Source organism: Anomaloglossus baeobatrachus, chromosome 2 (assembly GCF_048569485.1).
Source record: "Anomaloglossus baeobatrachus isolate aAnoBae1 chromosome 2, aAnoBae1.hap1, whole genome shotgun sequence".
In the NCBI taxonomy this organism is placed as follows: Eukaryota; Metazoa; Chordata; class Amphibia; order Anura; family Aromobatidae; genus Anomaloglossus; species Anomaloglossus baeobatrachus.
In genome coordinates, this window is record NC_134354.1 from 500255916 (window position 1) to 500278371 (window position 22456).

Here is a 22456-nt window from a genome sequence, read left to right on the forward strand (position 1 = left end):
CTTTCAATCATGTTTAATATTGTGTTGTATAAAATTACTTATTTAACAGCTTATTGTTAGTTATAAGGGAGTGGAAAGTAGTTTATTACAAGAGTAGTAAAATAAAAAGCAGACAATTATTTGAACCTATGATAATTAGTTGGAAATGTATTCGTTCTAGGGGCTTTACACACAACGACATCGCTAACGAGATGTCGTTGGGGTCAACGGAATTCGTGACGCACATCCGACCTCGTTAGCGACGTCGTTTTATGTGACACGTATGAGCGACTGCTAACGATCAAAAATACTCACCTAATAGTTGATCATTGACACGTCGTTCAAATCCCAAATATCTTTGATGGTGCAGGACGCAGGTTGTTCATCGTTCCTGAGGCAGCACACATCGCTACATGTGACACCCCAGGAACGACGAACAACAGCGTACCTGCGTCCTCCGGCAATGAGGTGGGCGTGACCTTCATTTGGCTGCTTTCTGCCCCTCCGCTTCTATTGGACGCCTGCCGTGTGACATCGCTGTGACGCCACACGAACCGGCCCTTTAGAAAAGAGGCAGTTTGCCGGCCACAGCGACGTTGTTAGGCAGGTAAGTATGTGTGACGGGTACTAGCGATGTTGTGCGCCATGGGCAGCGATTTGCCCATGACACACAAATGACGGGGGCGGGTGCTTTCACGAGCGACATCACTTAGTGATGTCACTGCGTGTAAAGCAGCTTTAGTCTATTCTGCTGAATAAATAGACAAGTAAAAGTAAAGAACACGTACACTATATGTCTTGATAACCATAGCATTAAACATGCAGAAATAGATTATATACTATCTTTTTCTTAAATGTACAATTCTACTTTCATCTAACTTTTGTTGTTATTGCTCTGGGCCACCAATGTTTTCGACTGAAACTCTGCCCGTAGCAGGCGATATCTGTAAGTATGTCACTTTCAAGGTCAAGAGGCATCCCCTCGTCACAATGAAATGAAACTGGCACAATTCTGTCATCTGTATTGCAAAAACTTGTCTATTGCAATTTACAGCTTCATGGTTTCACATTGAAAATGAAAATACCTTTTGTACTGGCAAATATCATTTTAGGAAGAATAATTAGTTTTAATTAGAGGCCATTAAATGGTTTACAGCAGCTGTGAGTAACCGCCCCCCTTTGATGAAATAACGGAAGCCATGCTGTCGGGGGTAATCAGCCTGCAGCTGTGAACCCAATGAAAAGAAGACTTTTTCATCAACATAACACATTTTTTATTTGCTTGTATTTTTAAACTTATTTCACGTCGATCGCTTTTGGCTGACTCATTGGCATAAAACAGTAATGTATTTATGTATTCTACCCCACATCTTCAGTTTAGAGGATACATGATGTACTGTAAATTGCTACAGAAAACTGGCTTTCTTCCTGTACAGTTCTCAGAGAGGTTTTCAGGTCAAACAAGGAAACAGCTATGTGCAAGTTTAATCAGTTTCATTTGAGCAAAAAGCAATTTACTGAGCTACAAAACTGAACTTAAATGAAAAGTACATCACTTCTTAAGCATTTATGAAGGAATTTACCATATGGTCAAATACAATAAAATTAAAGCTTTTCTGTACATCGGCGGTTAACTTTTTGTTTACTATATCAAGCACGCATATATTTAACAGGACAGTAGGGTTGCCATCAATTTACCAAATATGTGTGAGGCTTCATTTATGTTTACATGGTTTGCAAGGCTATTTTATAATTAAAATAATTTATATAAGTACTAGCTGTATTAAAGTTATTATTATTAACTCTTGATGGCTCAGCAACGTAAATTCATATATTTTTAATAAACAGTTTAATTTGAGGATTTTTTTTTTCTAGATATTCTGATCTCTACTAGTTGTAACGCTCAGCCTTCTAACTGGTGATAGAAACAGACTTGTCTATACTTTTTTATATTATGTCAAAAATTGTCTCCTGTCATGCACTGAATTACTTTGAATGGCTGTATTAGCAAATATATGAAAAGAAAAAAAGGGGAGAAGAGGGCGCTCCTGTGTGCAAAAATTAATAATAAAAGGAAGGTGTATTGTATACACTCACCTAGAGATGTTGTACTTCAGGTACAACACTGTAAAGTATGCTGGAACACCAGGTTCACACCGCCAATGATCCTATCCTGACATCCCTGCAGAGCTCTCTCATGTGCCGCCACTCGTGCTGTCGCTTTCCAAGGACACATGTATATCCCGCGATCTCAGATTGGCGACACACTGTCGCTCCTGCTCCAGTGCCGGAAGATCACAGTGGATGCCGGTGTCAGTGCCAAGCCAATCCCATGGTGGAGTGTCAAAGAGGTCAGTATCTTCCACTTCGGCTGCAGCAACCCCATGATCTCCCAATAAAGATACAAACTTAGAGTTCAAAAAGAAAAAAAATCACGGTGCTGGGTTCAAAAAGAAAAAAATCACGGTTGCTACTTGAGGAAGGGGGAGGACATGCCCCCGAAACGCACTGTGGCTTCAAAATAATAAATTATTTCAGCTTCCAAAATATCCATCATCTCCTCTTTGAGCAGCGCGACCCAGCACCGTGATTTTTGTGATTTTTTTCTATTTGAACTCTTAGCAAATATATGAGAATATTATTATAGCTTACACAATATACATACTTGCAGTATGTGTTTAAGAGGCTTTTCACCTCTATCCCCTGAAGCCATTTGTGAAGTTTTTTACAACTTATATTCATTAACATTCTGCTAAACTCTCCCTTTTTGACTCTTGACTACATTTCCCAATAGCGCTATCTGTCCAACAACTCCCTCATTCTCCCCCTTAGGGCCCATCTACTCAACATATAGAGCTCCCTCCCGAGACTGCTATGCAGTCTCAAGATGGATAAAACACTGTCAACAGTTTCTCCTTCCTAACATACCTCCCACTTTAGTACTAGCCTCACACTCTCCTGCAGACAATAAAGTTACTAAAAAATGCTGACATTAGCCCCACTCAGGCTCAGAGGGCAGGATCAGATACTGAAGCCATGTATTAAAATGTAATCTAGCAGTCTGACATGCCCAACACCACCCTCTCTAGCCAAAGTCACAAGCTGATAAGATTACTTGGTTTATGTGCAGTCTGCAATGTACTCCCCCGTCCTTCCTTCCTTGCACACATCTTCAGTCACTGTAAACTTCATGCATTCCATAGCATCATCATTCGTGGCTCACTACAAAGTTACTGGATAAGTGATTTAAAGTACAGAAAAATTCTTTGTGTTCTGTAGTTTGAATGGACCGCAACAAGAAATATGGATCTGAAGATGACATCACTACATGTGACGGCTCATGAACAGAGTTAAATTTTAACAGTAAATAAAATACAAAGTGTCTTTATTTCTGATAGGCTTTACAAAGTTTAATAATTGGTATGCCTGAAAAACCCCTTTAATATCCTTAGAGCGATTTTCCACTTTAATGCACGAGAACCTCCCATGCATTTATATACCTAAAATAAACAACAAAGTCGGTACTTAGACTCCTATGGTCAAGTGCTGCCTCCCTGCCGCTGCTCAGGTCTTGGTGTTTTGAATGCAGTGATAATGTCCCATTGACAGCAAGTATTACGGCTACAGCCAATCTTTGAGCTCATCGGCTCATGCTGTTACTCAGTTGATGTACCCTATTGGAATGATTTCACCGTTGCAGCCAAAATACCAACAAATGAACAGAGTGGAGAGCTGGCACGGGTCATTGGGAGAGTATATAACTCTTCTATTTGTAATTTTAGATATATGAAAGCATATTGGGTCTACTTTCTTTAAATTAGAAACTCCGTTTAAGGTAATATTGAAAATATTGAGAAACAAAAGTCTATAAGGAGACAAATTACTGGTTCAATATCAATATATTAATTTAGGCTTCTATCTAGAAAAAAGCTTTGGTCTTGCACAAGTATCATTAGCGTTTCATAAAGTTTTTCCAGTTTTATTAGAGCTTATTTAACAGTTTTTAGATGGTTCTTGGATCTAAAGATCTCTTTATATTTAGTAGGTTATCCACCTCTATGATACTGATGGCGTATCCTTGGAATAAGTCATTAATATCCCATTGATGGGGGTTCAACACCTGTCACCCCAAACAATCAGCTGTTTACAGCTCCCTCAGAGGTTTTAGATGTTGGACTCCATGGATCTCAAATTGATTACCTACTTACTAAGGATAGAACAACATTATTAACCCCAGCATTATTAACAACATTATTAACCCCCAGAGCCTTTTCCGTTTTTGCGTTTTTGTTTTTTGCTCCCCTTCTTCTGAGAGCCGTAACGTTTTTATTTTTCTGTCAATCTTGCCATATGAGTGCTTGTTTTTTGCGAGATGAGTTGTACTTTTAAATGAAACCATAAGTTTTACCATATGGTGTACTGGAAAACAGCAAAAAAAATCCAAGTGTGATAAAACTGCAAAACAAGTGTGATTGCACAATAGTTTTTGGGATATTTTATTCACCATGTTCACTATATGGTAAAACTGATGTATGATTGTGATGCCTGAGGGTGGTGCGAGTTTGTAGACACCAAACATGTGTAGGTTTACTTGTATCTAAGGGGTTCAAAAAATTCACAAGTTTGTCCAATAAAAGTGGCGCACGTTTTGCGCCATTTTCCGAAACCTGTAGCGTTCTCATTTTTTGGGATCTATGGCTCAGTGATGACTTATTTTTTGCATTTCAAGCTGACGTTTCTAATGGTACATTTTTGCGCAGATGCTACGTTTTGATCGCCTGTTATTGCATTTTGTGCAAAACTTGCGGCAACCAAAACACGTAATTTTAGCGCTTGGAATTTTTTTGCCGCTACGCCGTTTACTGATCAGATAAATTGATTTTAGATTTTGATAGATCGAGCATTTCCGAACGCAGTGATACCAAATATGTGTATATATTTTTTACATTTTTTAACCCTTTAATTTTCAATGGGGCGAAAGGGGGGTGATTTGAACTTTTAGTTTTTTTTTTAATTTTTTAAAACTTTTTTTGTTACTTTTTTTCTTATTTTACTAGTCCGGCTAGGGGGCTATAGCGATCAGCAATCCGATCACTCTGCCCTATCTGCAGATCTACAGAGCTGAGAACTGCAGATACAGTGCTTTACTCTCCGTGCTGGCACTATGCCGGCACTAAGAGGAAGTGACTCATGTTAGCTACAGGCATCATCACATAACCAGGTGCTACCATGGCAACCACCAAAAGTCACGTGATGACTTCCGGTGGGGGTGGCGGTAAGTAAATGTAATGGCTGCGCGCATACACATCTCGCTGCCAGACTTTGGCAGCGAGATGTAAGGGGTTAAATGTTGCGAGTGGAAGAGATTCCACTCGTAACATGCAGGCACACGTCAGCTGTTAAAAACAGCTGATATGTGCGCGGATCGCCACATACTGCCTGCGGCAGGGGGCGGGGCTTAACGTCACACGCTCCATGACGGATAGATCCGTCATTGGTCGTGAAGGGGTTAAAGCACTGGAAAGTATTTAATATTTGCTATCTTTTAAACTATCAGAACAAAAGTACCATATCTCATACTTTGAACTAATGAAGGGCAACACCCTGAAACACTGTGTCTTCAATTGAGATTCTGGTTTGCTTTTTATCGTAAAAAGGGTGGATATTGATCTTTAGGATTTCTACTTCAAATAGGTGTTACTAGAGTACATGTCCTCTTCCTTTCTGAAAAGACAATTTGCATATTTAATTTCCCAGAAGACTATTCTATGGCTTATAAGCCTCCTGACAAAGGCATGCTAGACATGTCATTTTTAATAAAGAGAAACATTATCCCTTAGATCTTAACTACATATTAATGATTGCTATGAATTGGCTACATATGTATAAATATATGTGTGGTCAATACAAAGGACAAAGATATGACTTACTCCTTACAAAGACAATACTAAGGACCAGGGAGCACTCATTGCAAGTATAATAATGGCGATTATGGCAGCTAAATAGGTAAGGATTCTTTACAATAAGAGTGGCCCGATTGTGGAATGCCCTACCACAAGAGGTAGTAATGGCTGATACTATAGCAAATTTTAAAAAAAGGGCTGGATGATTACCTTACACACAACATTGTCGGTTATAAATAATTTACTGACAAAATATATAATTGGTGGAGGAAGGTTGAACTAGATGGACCTAGATCTTTTTTCAACCTATTTAACTATGTAAGAAAATTTGCACAAAATAATCATGCATAAATATTGTTATGCGTATTATACAAGGAAACATTACTTTATTGACAATTATATTGAGGATATGATGATATGATTATATTTTACTCTACTGCAATTGTTAAACTCATTGAATGTTGAAAAATTACTACATGAAAATCCAGGTTGAAAGAGTTGTCCGGTGCTGCAATTAGTTATAAAATAACCAAGAAAAAGCACTAGTTCTTCAATTCATTTCAACCGAACTAAAACTGCAACTTTATTGATAGCTGCAAATCCAAAGACTAAAGAGGGCTTTACACGTCACGACATCGCTAATAAAATTTTGTTGGGGTCACGGAATGCATGACGCACATCTGGCCTTGTTAGCGACGCCGTTGCGTGTGAAACGTACGAGCGACCGCTAACGATCAAAAATACTCACCTAATCGTTGATCGTTGCCACGTCATTCTAATCCCAAATATCGCTGCTGCTTTTGGACTCAGGTTGTTGGTTGCTCCTGAGGCAGGACACATTGCTACGTATGATACCCCAGGAACGACGAACAGCACGAACAGCGTCTTCCGGCAATGAGGTGGGCGTGACTTTCCTGCTGCTGCTCTCCGCTCCTCCACTTCTAATGGACACCTGCCGTGTGACGTCGCTGTGACGCCGCACGGACCGCCCCCTTAGAAAAGAGGCTGTTCACCAGCCAAAGCGACGTCACAGGGAAGGTAAGTCCCTGTGACGGGGCCTAGCGATATTGTGCGCCACGGACAGCGATTTGCCCGTGACACACAAACAACGGGAACGGGTGCGATAGGCAGTGACATCCCTAGCGATGTCGCTGCGTGTAAAGTGCCCTTAAGGAAATTTCCAGAATGTCTAGACTGAAGTAGGGCAAAGTAAAGAGGTTAATAGTGATTTTTCCCAGGTATTTTATACAATTTTTGTCTACTTTTTTTAAAAAAAAAAAATCCTCAAACTCTCTTAAGTGCTCTACTATTTGACCTTTAACCTATGTTGCTTGATATTAATCTGGCATGTTGTCTATTTGTAATCACTTTCATTCTGTTCATTCTGTTCATTCTTGAGCTTAGTGTGTGAGTTAATGACCAATGCCTTCACTATATGGTTCCATTAGCACCAATGATAATAAAGGCTCAACGCTGCATTAGTTAAATGGAATGGGAGCCAAGAGATTAATAAGGACCAATAATTTTAACTTTATTATCGTAAAGTATGTAAGATGGGTCATTTTCCCTTCTGTAAATACTCTGAACATGTTTACTATAAAGATCTATTGATGATTATATTAAGTTATGTTCAAAGAGTATTTCTGAAACAACATAATCTTCAAAGATGGTTGAAGATAATAAACTTGGGCTATAGCTGATTGCAGCCCAAGGCATTAAAAGTAAGTAAGCCAATTATAATTACACTGAACACTTCTATATTTGTAGATGTCAAAGCTTCTTTTTGAGCCACTTTAATTTATTATTTAATGGGGAAAAATAAAGTTGTTACCCTAAGTCTGTTCTGGAGTTTAAGAAGTAATTACTGAGCAATCATTAGTCAAGTAGATAAACCTTAGAAGCTGACATTAGTGAATTGTCCTTTTAGACAAGAAGCCATTCTGATGAATTTTTTAAGAGGTAAAAAATAAGACTGTTACTTTAACAGTAATTGAATTGCCTATAGCAAGTTTATAACTATTTACCAGAAATAAGCTGCACGATATAACTGTATAACTTTATAACATGTCCACCACCTCAAGAAGATGAAGTCATGATAAAAAGAGGTCCATCCCAAGGATTTTACTGTACAAGACTCATATTTTCTCAGAATTTAGTATAGTTTGATAGAAAATGTAATATGCCTATGTGCAATGTAGTTTTCAATAGGGTGCTTTAACCTTTCATCTTTTCATGATTATATGTACATGACTTCCTAGTGAGAATAACTCTTCAGATGCCAAATTTATATGCACATGTTGTCTTTGTGTTTTTAACAGACTATACCCTTTATAGTCTAGCTGTTTACATTTTTGTATTTTTGTAGATTACAGGTTCACAAGAATATCATGTTGAAATGACTATTTATGAGCCATGGATCAAAATCACCCATACAAGTCTAAGGGCCTATGAAAATCACAAGTAGCAGAAGGTGTCACTGAGTGACAAGGGAACACAGGGAAACCTATACTGTCTCAAAGGCTGGGACCCCTGCAGTCACCCTAACACCCGAAGGTACTCTTGAAGGTATTGAGGTCCAGGCCTCCAACCTAGAACCTATCACTTGTCCTTGTCTCTGATGATAAGATCCCCCTCCAATAACCCCACCAACAAATAAAGACAAACGGGTAAAGACAACAACTCGTACACACAGCAACCACACACAAAGGAGCCAATAAAAATGCACAAGGGGAAAAAACATAAAAGGGGAAATAAAACAGACTACTGGGTAACATCCATACCATACAATCAGCACACCTAGAAATGACCCAATACTACAGCCCACAAAGCGAGACTCAGCTCCTTTTTCTTCCTGGCCAAGAGTCCAAATGAATGAAAATAACCGGCTCCCTCTTGTGGAACTTGAGGGTATTTATAGAATTTGGGTATCGTCCCAACCGAAAACACCTGACCTGGAGTCAGTAGCTGCTGGAAGGTAAACTGACATTAACCCTCTCCTCCCCAAAGGAAAGATAATCCATTTAATCAGCAGAGTCCCACAAAATAAAGTGAGATTCTGACGCACACGCTGTCACAAAACACTACAACAGAGGAAAGACCGTGACACAAGGATACTATTGGTACACCAACCATGTGCTGACCAGTCTCAAAAATTGCAATAGTAGGCAAAGCTTTGCAATTTTTCATTTATTTAGTCTATTTTAATACAAGATCACTGATCAAACAATGATGTTAAAAACTAACATAACGATCAAAAGTTTATGACAATTTGATTTGAACACTGATGTGTCCTATGACATATGCAAAAAAAACAACAACTTCTGAGTAAGGCATAATATGTATGAAAAACTGAGTGAACCAGACAATAATTACCAAATTCTAGTACTCTATATGAATCCTTCTACCGTACATATATGTTCACTGAAAGAAAAACTGTACAATATTTTTAACATTTCATACAAAGCTGTCATGCAAACATTTTAGTGACTTGCAGGATGTATTGCAGCTATAAAAAATAAATTATCCTTAAAAGCATCAGAAAAAGAGTGTGAATGAGATTGCGGTGTGGTTTGTTCTAAAGCCTGCTTTACATATTACAATTCCACATGCGATCTCATGTGCGATCGCACACGCCCCCATCGTATGTGCAGCATGTTCAATTTGTTGCCCGTGTCGCACAAACGATTAAATCCCGTCACACGTACTTACCTTCCATACGACCTTGATGTGGGCGGCGAACAACCACTTGCTGTAGTGGGAGGGACATTCGGCGTCACAGCGACGTCACATGGCAGCCAGCCAATAGAATCGGAGGGGCGGAGATGAGCGGGACATAAACATCCCGCCCACCTCCTTCCTTCCGCATTGCAGGCAGGACGCAGGTAAGATGTGTTCATCATTCCCGGGGTGTCAAACACTGCGATGTGTGCTGCCTCGGGAACATTGAACAACCGGACGTTCAATTTTTAGTAATTGAACGACGTGTATGCGATCAACAGTTTTTCGTTCAATCGCAATCGTACGTAGATTTCACACACTACAATATCACTAACGATTCCGGAGGTGCGTCACTTACGGCATGACGCCGCCGACACATCGTTAGATATATTGTAGCGTGTAAAGCCCGCTTAAGTGTGCTTATGAATTAAGTGTGATGGTGATTCAGTGGCTTTTGAAATTATTAACTTGTAGTAAGTCACTGATTGTACTTACTAATTTATGTTCCTGTGTTTGTTCCATTCTCATTAAAAAACGGGCTTCTTAAAAAACAAATATTTGAGGCAACAAATCAGGGAGAAGTAATTATTATAGAGGACCTCAACATCTCTGACATAATATGGCAGCAGAAACCTGTAGATCCAACAACAATTACCTTTCACAACTAGTCCAGGAACGAACAAGAGTGAGTTGGGTGGGGCATCTATAAAATTAAGTTTAAACAATAAGCCAGACAGAGTATCACTCTGTCATTAACAAATATAGAGAGAAAAGTAAATGTTGGGAAAAAAACAACAAAAGAAGGCAGAAAACATTGAGACAGGGAGACTCTGCCAATAAAGTAACAATAACCCAAAAATATTTTTCAACTACAAACAGTAAGAAACTAAAACATTATAGTGTTGGCCCCCTCAAAAGTAGTTTGGGTGAAATGTGGAAGAGGATTAGGGAAAGGCCAATCTTATAAACATCTTTTTCGCCATAGTATTTATACAAGAAAATGCTGTGAGATATGATATGATCAGGGAGACTAGAAATTCTCCATTAAATGTCACCTGCTTAACCCAGCAGGACATACCACTGAAAAACACAAAACTAGACAAACCCCAGGCCCAGATGGCATACACCTTAGACTACTGCAAAAATTAAGTACCTTGAGAAACAGACTATTATTACTAATATTCAAGGATTCATTAAAACAGGATCTGTTTCACAGGATTGGTGCATAGCAAATGTGGTGCCAATATTCAAAAAGGGGGCAAAATCTAACCCCGGAAATAATAGGCTGGTAAGTTTAAACTCTACTGTTGACTAAATCTTTGAGGGTTTTCTAAGAGTTGCTATCCTGGAGTATTTCAACAAGAATAGCCAATTGACCAAACATTAACCTGCATTTATGAGGGATCGGTCCTGTCAAACTAATTTAATCAGCCTCTATAAGTAAGTTCCAGACTGGTCCAGGGTAAGGCTGTGGATGTCCTTTATCTGGACTTTACTAAGGCATTTGATATAGTGCCCCAGAATAGGTTGGCATAGAAAATGAGAGCAATGGCACTAAGGGAAAATATATGCAATTTAGCTATCAAATGGTCCAACGTAAAGAACAGAGGGTGGTTATTAAAGAGGACCTTTAGCTACATTTTTCATGTTGAACTGGACAGGGGATCTAATAGTGGCTGCAGAGTGGAATACAACTTTTTTTATATTTCACCTGTCCATTGCAGAGATATTAGCAATGAAAGGATTTGCCACCTAATGAGTTAAGGTGACAAAAAAAGTGAAACAAATTGATTGAAAACATCAAAAGTCACAATTTTTGCACAACTCTAAGTTGACCAAAAAGTTGGTGACTTTTCTAAGCAATTTATACCAAAATTCTGCCAAAATTGTTTTCGTGAATCGGCTCCTATGTTTACAAATATTCTAGGTTATCACTCTTAATTGGATTAGTGGAAGAATACTCTAATATCATGTGTCATTCAATAATTTAATGTGCTGCTAGAAGCATGGCAATATTCTGTTCTTCAGGCCATATTGTTTCTTCACACTTCACAACTACAACCATATGGACATAAAGTAAATGTGCAGTAATGCAAAATTCAACTTTATTATACTTTGGCATTCTGGTATTTAAAGTTATATGGCAACAGATTTTTATAATGTCTGTATAAAGTGGTGCGTGAAATGTGTTTAATAATACGCATACAATTCATAGTATTCACTTTTTAGCTCTATCATTTTTCAATGCAATGGGGTGGGTAGTAGTGGAAATGTCAGTGTCAAAACCTGTAGAAATTGAAGTGTTACATATGTCTTCAAATTAAGACTTTCATAAATATACATATATATTTATTTTTACATCTAAAACTTACCTTTATCCAACGCTGATTAGCCTCTTTGAGGCCGACTTCTATTTTACGCTTTTCTTCTGATGCTATTGTAGTACTTTCTATTGCTGTCCCTCCGGTTTCATTTAATTGTTTCAAAACTTCCTTTTGCGGTAGACGTTCTTCTACCTTCACCTGAGAAATAAAACACATTAAATGTCCTCTTAATGCACAATATGCATGCTTAGCATTGTATAGAGAAATCCAGATGCACTTTCTAATATCAACTGAACATTCTGCCTATACATAGTGACCTGTAACTAAAGGACAAACCATTTACTTTTCATTTTAAGAATGATCACAGAAAAATACAGAAGTGGCATCACAATAGTTGTGGTCACCGCTGTTGGCCACTTCTTTACAGGATCATGTGGTTAGTAGGTAATATAAGAGTTTATACTTTATGTCGCCTTTCTTCATCTTCAATCGAATGTAGGAAGACGTCTTTTCAATTCTTGGTAAGGCTTTTTGTCACATTTGTACCTAAGATGAAACTGACTGATCACCACATGGCAAAGGACAAGCTCACACTTCATACACAATGATCAGACCACAAAACACACATCAAATGGTCTTATTACAGTTTGATGGAAACACCTGTGTCTCTTTTAGTCTGAATTCCTTTTAGTTTTGGCTTTTAAAAGTTCAAGCGATCAAATATAAATGTTACATTTATACCGGGGTATTTTCAATCAGTTGTCTTTAAAGGGTTAAACATTTATGTCCGAGGAAAGAACATGCTGAAATATAAAAAGTGAAGAGGTTTATCCACAGAATTTGTGCAGTGAAAATGGTAATGATATCCTCAGTGTGGATAATAATATGTAAAAAATACTACAACAACTATGTTCTATATAGATGGACTCTGAGATGAGGATACTCCATTTATATAACAATAAACATGAGCGATGTTTCGCAAATTCGTTTTGGCCAGATATGATAGAATTGACTTGCAGATTTGATTTGGTCTGAATGAAATTGGATCAGAATCAAAGATGCTCTTAAAGGACTCTCCTGAATGCAACACAAAAATAAAGGTTTGGAAAAGGATTAAAAAGTAATTCAAAATAAATAAATATTATAAAATAGAGGCAACCAGTACTCTAAACTAAAAACATCTAACTAAATTATAAAATCCATCAAACATGGTGTACAGACACATCATCAACGCATTTCCGGCATGTTTCCTTAGACATGGCCTGATGCATTGTGGATCCTATATGCATTGCTGGTGTGTTTGCACACCATATTTTGATGGATTAATTTCATAACTGATGATTAAATAGGGGTTTTTATTTAAAGTGTGGGATATCTCACTTTATTTGGCTTTCTGACAAAGCATGGCTGGACCCCGTTTTTTCTGCAACCAGAGAAACCAAGTGCTTTTACAGGAGGCTGATATAATTCTGCTTCTATTTGTTAAAAAATGTTATAAAATATGTGACACAGCGATCCTACCCTCCCCCAGTAATCTGCTTGCTCCCTCTGGTCTTCATTTTTTTTGGCTCTTCTGGTGACAACTAGGCATCACATGGTCATGTTAGTTGTAGTCATCTCAAAAAGATCTGAACAATGAAGATCCATGTTACCATGTTTCTGGAAATTTGTGATGAGTTCATCAACTGATACAACAGTGCCTAAACCTTCTCACAGAGGAACACTGTATGTAATTTAAGAGCAAAACGTGGGAGGCATAGCTAGAGGTACAGTTGAAACCAGAAGTTTACAGTAATAAAAATGCCTTAAAACATTCTGTTTCTTTTATTATTCAGGCATTTGGCAAATATAAATAATTTTGGTTCCTAATTGACCTAAAACGGGAAAGGTTTATTCTGATTTCATGTCAGATATTGAGAAAAACATGCATGTGTCTTTTTAGATATTGTATGTAAACTTCTGGTTTCAACAATATGTAACTACATGAAAACAATCCCATGGTGTGAGCAGTAACATCATGAAAAAAAGAGTGGAATATTCTCAGGTGTAACCCCTTTCTTAGTCTAAACTGCCAAAGTGCTCCTGCGGCACTTACGGAAAATCTAGGACGATTAAATGTAAATGTAGAGGATCTTGCCCCAGGAAATTATGTACATTCTTTAACAATAAAAATCGATATACCACATTCCGAAGTAGCACTAAAGGGGAACAAATTTCCATCCCGCACATGCTCCAATGCACATCTACTTGCGTAGTTTACTTAATTAAACGTTCTGGGAGCCTACGGTATCTTAGGTAAACCACACTAAGTTTATGTACACATTGTAGTGGTTATAATACTTTATTGTTATACAGTGTCCCACCATGCAGAGCTTATAAATAATTGTGATTTTTCAGAATTTTTCATGATGATGTTTGACCAAATCATTAAAGCCAACAATTACACTTTCAACTTTTTTAAAACTTAGAGAGATGCTCTGTAATGACAACACTCTCAGTCCACTAGGCCTAAATGAAAGTTGACCACTCTGGAGCTAGACTATTTAGACTAACATTATATGCAACCTGTTATATTTGACAAATATTCACGTACATGTTTTGCTACTCCAGTTTTCCAGTAGCCTTCTACATCAGAATTTGTTTTGTTCTTAGCAATTACTGCATAGCAATAACCTAACATTCTTTGGTAAATTTGCCTGGTTTCAGGAGGTGGGTGATATCGGTGAACAACAAGGTGGCAAACAGATCAGATGACATTTGACCTGGATTGGACATCGCGGGACCCTCGAACCAGTACTACGGCAGAGGGAGGTTCTTTAGTTCAATAAAGATGGAGCCACTCATTGTGTGTGTTGCATTTCTAATAAAAATATTTTTCTCTGTGTTGTGTTTGTTTATCTTTAACAGAAATTCATGGTGGCCATGCCTAATATTGGCATGACACGATGAATTTCAGGCTTAGGGCCAGCTGATAATACACAGCTAGCCCTAACCCCATTATTACCCAGCGAGCCACCCGGCACCAGGGCCAATGGAAGAGTTTGATACAGCGCCAGAAGATGGCGCTTCTATAAACGCCCCATTTTCTGGGGAGGCTGCGAACTGCAATTCGCAGCAGGGGGGCCCAGAAAGGTTGGGCTAACCTGCACTGCAGATTGCAATCCGCAGCTGCCTAGTTGTACCTGGCTGGACACAAAAATTGGGCGAAGCTCACATCATTTCTTTTTTTAATTATTTCATGAAATTCATGAAATAATTAAAAAAAGGGATTCCATATATTTTTGGTTCCCAGCTGGGTACAAATAGGCAGCTGGGGGTTGGGGGCAGCCCGTGCCTGACTGCTGTACCTGGCTGGCATACAAAAATATGGCTGCTGCTGTCGGACAGGAGTCTGCACAGAAGTGTGTAGTTTGTTTTTTGTTTTTTTTGCACTGATGCACCAGCTGATTTTATAAAAGCCGTTTATACAATCAGCTGCTGTGTCATGTGATTTAGGCCCTTGAACCTGACACATCATCTGATTGCTTTGCCTTCCAGCAAACCGATCAGATGATATTGGATCCGGATTGGATAGGGCGGGACCCTTGACCCAGGATTACTGCGGAGGGCGGTTCTTTATTTCAATAAAGATGGAGTCACTAATTGTGTTGTGTTTTATTTGTAATAAAAATATTTTCTGTGTGTTGTGTTTTTTTTCATCTGTACTAGAAATCCATGGTGACCATGTCTAATATTAGCATGACACCATGACTTTCTAGCTTAGGGCCAGTTGATAATATACAGCTAGCCCTAACCCCATTATTACCCAGCAAGCCACCCGTCACCAGGGCAGCTGGAAGAGTTGGATACAGCACCAGAAGATGGCGCTTCTATGAAAGCGCCATTTTCTGTGGCGGCTGCTTCGCAGCAGGGGTGCCCAGAAAGCTTGGGCACCCTGCACTGCAGATTGCAATCCCCAGCTGCCTAGTTGTACCTGGCTGGACACAAAAATTGGGCGAAGCCCCCGTCATTTCTTTTTTAACTATTTCATGAAATTCATGAAATAATTAAAAAAAAAAGGGGGCTTCCCTATATTTTTGGTTCACAGCCAGGTACAAATAGGCAGCTGGGGGTTGGGGGAAGCCCATGCCTGACTGCTGTACCTGGCTGGCATACAAAAATATGGCAAAGCCCATTTCAATTTTTTTTTTTTAAATCATTAAAAATTAAAAGAAAAAACCCAAACACAGGTTTAAAAAAAATGTGTGGCCTACCGCTGCATTTTCTATTGCTAGCTAAGGGTAACCCAAGCAGCTACTGGCTGTTAACGCCCACTGCTTGGTGTTATCTTCACTGGCAATGGAAAATCCCGGAAAGCCCTTTTTTTTAAGGTTTTTTCCAAAAAACAAAAAAAAAATGATGTGGGTTTCACCATATTTTTGTATGTTAGCCAGGTACAGCAGGCAGGAACGGGCTACCCCCAACCTCTAACCCCCAGCTGCCTATTTGTACCCAGCTGGAAACCAAAAGGGAAGCCCTTTTTTTAATTATTTCATGAATTTCATGAAATAATTAAAAAAAAATTACATGGGTTTCGCCGAATTTTTGTATCCAGACAGGTACAACTAGGCAGCTGGGGATTGGAATCCACAGCGCAGATTGGCCCAAGATTTCTGGGCCCCCCTTTTCATAGAAGCGCCATCTTCTGGTGCTGTATCCAACTTCTCCAGCGGCCCTGGTAATAAGGTAATAATGCTGGGTAATAAGGGGTTAATACCAGCTTTGTTTTACCAGCTGGTATTAAGCCTAAGATTCTTAATGTCAGGCCAAGTTTGAGACGGCCATTAATAATTTCCAATAAAAGGTTAAAAAAAGACACCACACAGAGAAAAAAAATGTTATTATAAATAAATACACAGACACACTTAGGGATTACATCTTTATTACTCCCTCTCACCCCTCCACAATCCTGGTCTTCTGTTTTTTTCTACCCATGCAGCTCCACTATATCCCACAGCACAGAGAGGAAGAACGCTGCTCCTCCCCGTGCTATGTAATCGAGCAGAGGCTGCGGCGGGTTGGTAGGCGGTGACATCACCGCTGCCACAATTGCCATAGTAACCTACTGAGCGGGTTACTACAGCAATGGTGATCTCCGATCAGCTGATTCCCGGCACCACTATTCAACGGCTCCTGCATAAGTGGTGCCGGTAAACAGGGAGTTAACTCCTGCAGCTCCTGCAGGAGCCAGTGCATAGCGGCCCCGGTAATCAGTAATCAGGTGATCGGTGATCACCGATGCTATAGTATCCCACTTGGTAGATTACTATGGCAATGGTAGCAGCGATGATGTTACATCTCCTAGTACCTACACTACCTACTCACTAAAGTCTGTCCCTGGCTCAGCAGCACCTCCCCCTACACTAGCTGACTGTGGATCACATTGCCAAGCACAGCGCCGTCAGCTGTCATATAGAGCTGATGACGCTGTGCAGTCAGCCAATCACTGTAATGCCACAGCCATGTTGGATATGGCATTACAGTGTGTGACAGCCAATCACTGCATGTGAACTGACTCTGTAAACAGCGCCCACATGCAGGGAGGGGGAGCCGAGCATCTGCCCGAGCATCTCGCCGGTACTTGGAGCTTGCCGAATATTCAGCGAGCACCGAGTAGCGGCAAGCATGCCCGCTCATCCTAGTTATGAATCAATTCACTCATCTCTAACAATATTGGTCAAAATTAGAAATGCCATAGTTAACCTTAATCATGTGGCTGGGTGTCCGTCCACCTACTGAGGTTGATGATGAGAGGCCCCATTTTAAGCTCCAGTTTGGGCTAAGCATACAGTTTATCTTAACTTGCAGTTCCAGTGATATTAGTTAATCATATTTAGCACATTCATACTCCAATGTGAATGCATACTACTTACTATGCAATATGATTGACAGTATATTAGTTCAAAATCTAATAAATCCTATATGTATATTTTAGTAGTTGTAGCAATACCCTTTAAGTAAATGACTGCGGCTACAATATTCACACAATACAGTCAAAATATGTGATTCAACAACCATATTTAAACCTTTCAAATAAATCACATTACCTTTACTTTCTCCAACAGTTCATTTAGCTGTGGCTCATTCCCTTGTTCTGCTGGTGTATTAGCAATTTCCTCTGCATCTTCTAACCAAGTTCGAAATTTAATTAAGTCTTCCTGTAGTCCATATAACTTTCTCTTTTCTTCTTCAAGCCTATGTAAGCAAATATATACAAGCAAAATTATAAATAACAATAATATATGTATAAAAACACAGTAAGGAAAACAAGTATTTGATACATTGCAAATTTTGCAGATTTTCCCACCTACAAAAAATGGAGAGGTCTGTAATTTTTATATTAGGTACATTTTAACTGTGACAGATAGAATATAAAAAAATATATCCAGAAAATACCATTGTATGATTTTAACATAATTATTTTGCATTTTATTGCATAACTTAGCTATTTCATACAATTGAAAAACAGAACCTAATATTTGGTGCAGAAACCTTTGTTTGTAATTACAGAGGTCAGACATTTCCTGCCATTCTTGACCAAGTTTGCACACACTGTAGCAGGGATTTTGGTGCACTCCTCCATGCAGATCTTCTCCAGATCTTTCAGGTTTTGGGGCTGTAACTGGGCAACATTGAATTTCAGCTCCCTCCAAAGATTTTCCATTTGACTCAGGTCTGAAAACTGGATATGCCACTCCAGGACCTTGAAATTCTTTTTACAGAGCAACTCCGTAGTTGCCCTGGCATTGTATTTTGGGTCATTGTCATGGTAAAAGACATAGCAATGACCCATCATCAATGACTTGACTTAGGGAAGAAGGTTGTTGGCTTTGTGATTCATGACCCATCCATCCTTCCCTCAATATGTTGCAGTCACCCTGTCCCCTTTTCAGAAAAGCACCCTCAAAGTATTATGTTTCCACCCCCATGCTTCATGGTTGGGACAGTGTCCTTGAAGTTGTACTTATCCTTCTTCTTCTTCCAAACATGCTGAGTTGAGTTGATACCAAAAAGTTCTATTTTGATATCATCTGACCATATGACTCCTCTGTATCATTTAAATTGTCATTGGTGAACTTTAAATGGGCCTGGACATGTGCCGGTGTGAGCAGAGGGACCTTCCGTGCCCTGCAGGATTTTATCCCATGATGGTGTAGTGTGTTACTAACTATAATTTTTGAGACTATGGTCCCAGCTCTGTTCAGGTCATTATGGGGAGATAAGGTATGCACACCAGTGACTATGGAAGGGGAATACATGGAATAGCAGAAACTGCTGTGTGAATACTGACATGAAAAATTCAATAGCTATTTGTAAAAATGAAATGTGAAAAATGAAACCTGCATTACTGCCATGAATATATGAATAAAGAGAAATTTAGCTACTGAATTGATCAATGCAGAAGAGCCCCAACACTACGCCAAAGTATTTCTCTACGTTGGGGTCCCTAGCTTGTGTGTGTCCTCTCATGCAGTTAAAAAACTTACCGTGTATGGGACGCTGAGACCCAGGCTATATATGCGTATAATGTGGATTGGCAATAGGTGTGTATGGGGAGGGTTCACAAACAAAAAACTACTAACATTAAGGAATAACGTTTGGAACTCCATTCTATGTCTGAACTGGGTGCAAAAAACCTAAAAAACATCACTATGGGGAGATAAGGTATGCACACCAGTGACTATGGAAGGGGAATACATGGAATAGCAGAAACTGCTGTGTGAATACTGACATGAAAAATTCAATAGCTATTTGTAAAAATGAAATGTGAAAAATGAAACCTGCATTACTGCCATGAATATATGAATAAAGAGAAATTTAGCTACTGAATTGATCAATGCAGAAGAGCCCCAACACTACGCCAAAGTATTTCTCTACGTTGGGGTCCCTAGCTTGTGTGTGTCCTCTCATGCAGTTAAAAAACTTACCGTGTATGGGACGCTGAGACCCAGGCTATATATGCGTATAATGTGGATTGGCAATAGGTGTGTATGGGGAGGGTTCACAAACGAAAAACTACTAACATTAAGGAATAACGTTTGGAACTCCATTCTATGTCTGAACTGGGTGCAAAAAACCTAAAAAACATCACTATGGGGAGATAAGGTATGCACACCAGTGACTATGGAAGGGGAATACATGGAATAGCAGAAACTGCTGTGTGAATACTGACATGAAAAATTCAATAGCTATTTGTAAAAATGAAATGTGAAAAATGAAACCTGCATTACTGCCATGAATATATGAATAAAGAGAAATTTAGCTACTGAATTGATCAATGCAGAAGAGCCCCAACACTACGCCAAAGTATTTCTCTACGTTGGGGTCCCTAGCTTGTGTGTGTCCTCTCATGCAGTTAAAAAACTTACCGTGTATGGGACGCTGAGACCCAGGCTATATATGCGTATAATGTGGATTGGCAATAGGTGTGTATGGGGAGGGTTCACAAACGAAAAACTACTAACATTAAGGAATAACGTTTGGAACTCCATTCTATGTCTGAACTGGGTGCAAAAAACCTAAAAAACATCACTATGGGGAGATAAGGTATGCACACCAGTGACTATGGAAGGGGAATACATGGAATAGCAGAAACTGCTGTGTGAATACTGACATGAAAAATTCAATAGCTATTTGTAAAAATGAAATGTGAAAAATGAAACCTGCATTACTGCCATGAATATATGAATAAAGAGAAATTTAGCTACTGAATTGATCAATGCAGAAGAGCCCCAACACTACGCCAAAGTATTTCTCTACGTTGGGGTCCCTAGCTTGTGTGTGTCCTCTCATGCAGTTAAAAAACTTACCGTGTATGGGACGCTGAGACCCAGGCTATATATGCGTATAATGTGGATTGGCAATAGGTGTGTATGGGGAGGGTTCACAAACAGAGAAATACTTAGGTAGAGAAATACTTTGGCGTAGTGTTGGGGCTCTTCTGCATTGATCAATTCAGTAGCTAAATTTCTCTTTATTCATATATTCATGGCAGTAATGCAGGTTTCATTTTTCACATTTCATTTTTACAAATAGCTATTGAATTTTTCATGTCAGTATTCACACAGCAGTTTCTGCTATTCCATGTATTCCCCTTCCATAGTCACTGGTGTGCATACCTTATCTCCCCATAGTGATGTTTTTTAGGTTTTTTGCACCCAGTTCAGACATAGAATGGAGTTCCAAACGTTATTCCTTAATGTTAGTAGTTTTTTGTTTGTGAACCCTCCCCATACACACCTATTGCCAATCCACATTATACGCATATATAGCCTGGGTCTCAGCGTCCCATACACGGTAGGTTTTTTAACTGCATGAGAGGACACACACAAGCTAGGGACCCCAACGTAGAGAAATACTTTGGCGTAGTGTTGGGGCTCTTCTGCATTGATCAATTCAGTAGCTAAATTTCTCTTTATTCATATATTCATGGCAGTAATGCAGGTTTCATTTTTCACATTTCATTTTTACAAATAGCTATTGAATTTTTCATGTCAGTATTCACACAGCAGTTTCTGCTATTCCATGTATTCCCCTTCCATAGTCACTGGTGTGCATACCTTATCTCCCCATAGTGATGTTTTTTAGGTTTTTTGCACCCAGTTCAGACATAGAATGGAGTTCCAAACGTTATTCCTTAATGTTAGTAGTTTTTCGTTTGTGAACCCTCCCCATACACACCTATTGCCAATCCACATTATACGCATATATAGCCTGGGTCTCAGCGTCCCATACACGGTAAGTTTTTTAACTGCATGAGAGGACACACACAAGCTAGGGACCCCAACGTAGAGAAATACTTTGGCGTAGTGTTGGGGCTCTTCTGCATTGATCAATTCAGTAGCTAAATTTCTCTTTATTCATATATTCATGGCAGTAATGCAGGTTTCATTTTTCACATTTCATTTTTACAAATAGCTATTGAATTTTTCATGTCAGTATTCACACAGCAGTTTCTGCTATTCCATGTATTCCCCTTCCATAGTCACTGGTGTGCATACCTTATCTCCCCATAGTGATGTTTTTTAGGTTTTTTGCACCCAGTTCAGACACAGAATGGAGTTCCAAACGTTATTCCTTAATGTTAGTAGTTTTTCGTTTGTGAACCCTCCCCATACACACCTATTGCCAATCCACATTATACGCATATATAGCCTGGGTCTCAGCGTCCCATACACGGTAAGTTTTTTAACTGCATGAGAGGACACACACAAGCTAGGGACCCCAACGTAGAGAAATACTTTGGCGTAGTGTTGGGGCTATTCTGCATTGATCAATTCAGTAGCTAAATTTCTCTTTATTCATATATTCATGGCAGTAATGCAGGTTTCATTTTTCACATTTCATTTTTACAAATAGCTATTGAATTTTTCATGTCAGTATTCACACAGCAGTTTCTGCTATTCCATGTATTCCCCTTCCATAGTCACTGGTGTGCATACCTTATCTCCCCATAGTGATGTTTTTTAGGTTTTTTGCACCCAGTTCAGACAT

At 39.1% G+C, this 22456-nt stretch overlaps 1 protein-coding gene across 9 annotated transcripts in view; it reads right to left on the reverse strand.

Annotated features, from left to right (window-relative positions):
- DMD (dystrophin) overlaps positions 1-22456 on the reverse strand; it is a 4177531-nt gene that overhangs the window by 1482353 nt on the left and 2672722 nt on the right. For all 9 annotated transcript variants that reach the window (XM_075336500.1, XM_075336497.1, XM_075336505.1 and 6 more), the window contains 2 exons: positions 18010-18157; positions 11972-12121 (listed from right to left, as the gene is read on the reverse strand). In XM_075336500.1, coding sequence (XP_075192615.1) covers positions 11972-12121; positions 18010-18157 — 298 coding nt within the window. The remainder of the gene's footprint in view (positions 1-11971; positions 12122-18009; positions 18158-22456) is intronic.